The sequence below is a fragment of the Limulus polyphemus genome, unplaced genomic scaffold (assembly GCF_000517525.1).
Source record: "Limulus polyphemus unplaced genomic scaffold, Limulus_polyphemus-2.1.2 Scaffold52, whole genome shotgun sequence".
Taxonomy (NCBI): Eukaryota; Metazoa; Arthropoda; class Merostomata; order Xiphosura; family Limulidae; genus Limulus; species Limulus polyphemus.
Genome location: NW_013665662.1, coordinates 54,487 through 60,396, shown reverse-complemented (window position 1 = coordinate 60,396; position 5,910 = coordinate 54,487). Strand labels below are relative to the sequence as shown.

The following is a 5,910-nucleotide window of genomic DNA, read 5'->3' as shown; positions in this document are numbered from 1 at the left end:
AACAGTATAATGTGTTTTCTTCCTCAAGTATGTTGTAGATATGTTGTCACACAAGTGGTCTCCACAAAAGAAAGCCTGAGCAAACTTGTGGAAAATTAACTAGGGTACTTAATGTTTGTCATCTGTATAAAATGAGCATTATTAATCGTTGTGTGCCTACTTATTGATGTATCAATATAATTTGCTTCCTTCCTCAAGTATGTTGTAGATATGTTGTCACACAAGTGGTCTCCACAACAGAAAGCCTGAGCAAACTTGTGGAAAATTAACTAGGGTACTTAATGTTTGTCATCTGTACAAAATTAGCATTATTAATCGTTTGTCTACTTTTCATGGCCTCAATACAGATTTCCAGAGAGCTACTGCCTTATTAGGACTGGTAGGCAGCTCTCGGGATCGAGAAGACACCAATGGCATGCTTGTATATTAAATGTTACAATTTAAGTTGTAATCATATCTATATTTAAAGAAATTGATTTGCTCGAAAATATCCAGGAGTTAATATTTCGTAAATTTGCAATAATAATAATTAACAAATGTTTGAATTTTGATCTCTGTGCAGTTCCAATTAGTATCGCACCTTGAGAGGATTTTATCACGCTACAGCGAGTGGATTGGACGGCAATTAATAAATATAAACTTCCAAACAAGATAAAACTAATGGTTGATGTGATTGGATAGAAAACATCCTTGTTTATCTAGTCATTCTAAAGTAAATAACACTGGGTAAGCTGTAATGTATGATTTCTCAAAAAGTGGGTAGTAGAAGTTTCCATAGTGGAGAACAAAGGATTCTAATGCAAAGTTTAAAGAATGTAGAAACAAGCCATAACTATGGGTCTTTTATAGTTTCTTTTGACGATGTTTTCGTTCGTAATGATTTTTTTGTTTTATATCTGTTTTAAAAGTACAGGAATATTCTTATATGAACAGGTAAGGATGTTTAGGGTTAGTGAGTACGGTACGCTATGAGTTCTGCAACAGTAACTATTCAGATGGCTGAAAAGCTTTTTTATTTGTGTGTATTAATTAAAACAGTTATTATTTCTCAAATAATGAACCTGGCATGTTTGGAGGTTAAGGCTCGACTCGCAGTTTGGGGTCAAGAGTTCCAAACCTCTTCACCGAACATACTTGTCCTTATGGTTGTTGACTGGCCAACCGGGTGTAAAAATTCTTGGCTTGCAAAAGTACCGGCTGACCCCAACTTAACTGGGATTAAAGTCGTAAAGGGGGCAGGGATTATTTCTCAAACCATACACACAAGTACAATATTCCCTTAGTTAGTGAAAATACTATATTTATTAGATAGAAATTGAGATTTACCGAAAATATAGTTGGAAAAATATATCCAACGTCAATGTAGGCTTAGTATACTAGTGCAATATGTATTTACATCTGTCAACGCTTTAATGTTCATCGCGGCTACATTAATACTTTAGACTTAATAGAATTTAAAGTTAAACCCAGTTTTGTTTCTTTCTTTCATGTTTTTCAATGGTTTCTTTGTATGTAAGAGCTTATATGAACAGACGAAAAAAATGAGTAAGCTGTTATTAGAATAATACAGACATAAAAATTATAGTTTTATTGAAAAACTAGTTCTATTAGGTTATGTTTACATGATTTTAGGCACCCATAAAAATGAAAAAAGCAGAAACCCTAAGACAAAAGGAAGCATTTCAAAACAAAATTTCAGAAAGTTCACAACCTAAAATACGATAGAAATACTAAATAAAATTGTTTTTTTTCAAGCACAAACTACATGTTATCTACAAAGAGTAGACTAGATTTCATGCACTTAGGTTAAGTATTTTAAGTGTGAACAAAACAAACATGGATGACACAATGTCATCCACGAGGCCCTGAGAGGATAAAAGAATTATTAGTGACCAAACAATAAGAAACAAAGTTTCAAACTCTAAATTAATGTCTTATACTAAACAGCTCGTTTGGATTTTTGTTCACACCATCAAAATTGATAGTGGCGCCATCTGTACTTTTTAAATTCAACCAAAGTTATATGCTTCTCCTGTATACCGCTACGATTCGTATCCGGAAAACAAGAGATGAACAATATGTTCAATAAAACGTCATTGAGTATGTCTGTTTCGGTATATTGCTCAGTAATGATATGAATAAACACGAGTATTAACCTTTCCATTACGGGCTGGGTGGATTCCACCCATCCCGTAACCACGAAAGTATCCGTGAGAGTAATAAGGCTATGATTTTTGTATGCATATCTTTACAACATTTTACAGGTTATTGGTAAACATTGCAACGCTTTTGTACATAAAATATCAAGTTTTTAAATTAAAAGATAAGATTTTTTAATTATACCTTTTCTCATAAACGTTTTTCTTTCAGAATGTTGACTATCCAACATGCAAAACAATTTTGATTTTAAGATTAAAAATACTTTTATGCATTAGAACATTTTCAAATTTCACATGCGAAATCTTTATATCCTCCAGATAATTATCAAAAATTTTGTTGAAAGCTTTTTATTTTATCTGTTATTTTCACGACTGTATGGCTGGTTCGATTTAGCTAACTTCATAACCTCAATTAAAAAAAATAGGAAATAAATATAAATTATGCTTTTTTTCGTTCTAAAATGGTTACATTTTATAACACGAAAACCCAAATGTTCAGTTTAAATAGCTTAAATTCCATAACATTATACATTTATATATATAAATATATATATTATTTTTATTATATTGAGCTTTCAGCCATGCTTGGCTAACATTATTAAGTTGCAATGACGCTGCGCACTGCACTGATGTTACTGATGTATATATACATTATTACTAGTTAAAATAAGTTCTTAAATTTCAGTTATTTTTCCTAAAACGTAGAACAGTAAATAAAGAATTATACAAAATAATTATCTCTTCTAGTTACGAACTTTGAACTCATTGGCTGCTTGTTGTAGGTTGCTAAAATTCGTAAGTAGAGGATGTGAAAAGAAATAATTTTTTTAAAGTTTTATATATACATTTTAAAATAACCAAAAATCATAAATTGCTATATCAATACCATAGAATTCCACTATAATTTATCAAACTTAGTAACTAAGCTTTATTTGGGTCTAAAAAATACGAAATTTCCAGTCCAAGCTTTAAAAGAATGAGTTTGGCGCTGACAAAGCCACTAGTTTTTGATTGGTTATTCACACAAAATTGAAAAGAGGTGGGCGGGGATACTGTGTTTGTTCAGTACATGTAGCGACATTTCAGCAAATAGAAAATATAGGAGGTTCTTATTTTATATTATAGCTTGTAAATATTGGTAATCTAAGTTTCTAATTCGTAAGAAACTATTAACTTTGTATTTGGACATCACACACATCTAATTTGAACCAATGCTGCATTTAACATACCACAGTACACACAAAAATGGAGTTTTAGGCTTTCTTTTTTATGTTTACGTTTAAATTAAGAAATTAACTAATAGATCATACTAAAAGCTAAATTATAATCTACAATGTGATACCAAACTTATTGATTTACATTCATAAAATAGTAGTTCAATAAAAATTATGAATGTGAGTCTACAAACGTGATGACCTGGCCTTTGACCCGTGATCATAGGAAGACCCGTAGAGATGAGATTAATGGACATACAGATCTTATTGTGCTTCCGTAGGTCATGTTTGTTGTTAGATGATATACTGACCTCATACTGGACCCATATGTATGAGTGTTTGCAAACGCAATCGGGCCACATGTATTCCAGAGTCATACTAACAGCATTATGATGCAATACCCTGATAAAGAAGTCATAACTTAGTTAAAAAAAAGTCTTGATCTAAATTCCATAAAATGTTACTGAGCCCTCCTCGGACACCACCATATGCATCGACACCTTGACCAATCACATAGCGTGGAAAAGCTTGGAATTACACTGATAGAAGTATGTAAAAAAAAAGGACCCCATATTGCGTCGTAAGCCATCTGATTAGAAATATGTCTCGAAGAGAGAGACAGTACTATTACCAAAATGGGGAAGGTATTTCATTATCGAGAGTCTGTGCTTACGAAATGTAATCCTTTCAGATAAGGTGACTTACTCAAACCCTAGCTTTGTCCGTTTCGAATGTGATGTTAGTCCTGTTCTAAGATATTGAATAGCGATATTTTGTCTGTTGAGGTGATTTTTGAGAAGTTATTCACCTATAACATTACTAGAAACTGATCATCTCAGTTCATCACTTGTTGTGGATGAGTGAATATATTTTAAATAAACTATTTTTGGCAAAACGAAATAACAAAACTTACCCTTGACAAAATTATCAAACTACCACCGACTGAAACAAAAACACAAAATAATTTCAGTAAAAGGCGTTGGTTCAGTTGTTTAAAACCTCGTTCCCTAATATTGTGTAAGTTACCCAATTTCAATATAAAAAAAAGGTTACATTTTCACCAACAACATTCTAAAAAAATTCTACATGAGTGACAAAGTAGGAATAAAATCGGATGAAATAAATATAATTAAATGCAATATTACTAAACTGTAATTCAATACGTACTAGTCTCGCCCTTGAAGCTGTTATTAACTACGACTTTTATCACTTAGGCCGACGGTTCGATTATACGTAGAATAATTTTTTTATAGTCTCCACTGGTATCTGCAGCTATATCATCCACTAAGTGTCGCTGGTACTTTTCTCTGTATTGTTCTTTAATGTCTTGGAGGTCAACCTATGCAAATTAAGCCAATAGGTTAGTAATGTAAAGCTTCAATGTTAAAATCTGTAGAGAGGATACAAGCGTGAGGATGAATGGGACACGAGAGCTCACGGTGGCTTAATCATGCTTTAATGAGTTGTGAATTGGATGTAAATCATCTAAATACAAGATTAATAAAAAAATCTATAGCGATGATAAAAGTATGACGCTTAACACTAAATGAGATCCAGTCACCATATCTGATGTAAAGAAATGCTTGACACAGCCTTATTATAGACCTAGATCTTACATCCATACGACGGTTTAATCTTCTAGTTTTAGTAAATAAAGTAGCGTTTGCTGGATTTGTTGTTAAGTAAAAGCTACACAATGGAATATCTATGCTCTGCACACGGCTGGTATCAAAACCCGATTTTTAGCCTTATAACACCTCAGACTCATCGCGGAATTACCGGTAGGTGTTTGTCGAGAACATTAAACGATTAAGTTGCGCGTTTTTTATAATGGTTAACGAACAACAATTACTAAAAACATCTATGGTGTTTTGAATCCGTTTTATTTCACCATATGGTAACCTAAGTTAATTTAGGCATGTAATAATGTTATATATTTCGTCGAATTTATTATTCGATATTATATAGCGGACCAACTGTTTAATAATTGTATATATATGTTAAAGTTAGTTAGTTAGTTTTGAATTTCGCGCAAAGCCTACACGAGGGCTGTCTGCGCTAGCCGTCCCTAATTTAGCAATGTAAGACTAGAGAGAAGGCAGCTAGTCATCACCACCCACCGCCAACTCTTGGCCTACTCAGCCCACACGGCTGAAAGGGCGAGCATGTTTGGTGGGACGGGGATTCGAACCCGCGATCCGCAGATTGCAAGTCGAGTGCCCTAACCACCTGGCCATGCCGGGCCTTATGTTAAAAATATATATACAATTGCTGAATATCTTCTAATGTTAAACATAAAATATTGTTCCTTAAGCATCCATAATAATATTCATTTTGTAATATCTATCTTTATATTCTTCGCTCTTTTTTTGTACTTAAATTCGACTCAAACGTGTTCTGAGTTGAAATACAAATGCTATTTTATTAGAGGAATGCCCGTTTTACAATTCTTTCTCTTATATCTTATATATATATATGTACACTGAGTGGTCACAAGTAAATAGACATCTAATGTTTCGTCTATTTAACTGTATTTA

General features: G+C 32.8%; 1 protein-coding gene across 2 annotated transcripts in view; it reads right to left on the bottom strand.

The window, feature by feature from the left end:
• LOC111086795 (annexin A13-like) overlaps positions 1 to 5,910 on the bottom strand; it is a 56,972-nt gene that overhangs the window by 3,743 nt on the left and 47,319 nt on the right. The window contains exon 10 of one of the 2 annotated variants that reach the window (XM_022391099.1): positions 4,541 to 4,712. The exons of the other annotated variant lie outside the window; for it this stretch is intronic. Within the exon in view, the coding sequence (XP_022246807.1) occupies positions 4,584 to 4,712 (129 nt within the window). The 3' untranslated portion in view covers positions 4,541 to 4,583. The remainder of the gene's footprint in view (positions 1 to 4,540; positions 4,713 to 5,910) is intronic. 2 annotated transcript variants of the gene reach the window in all.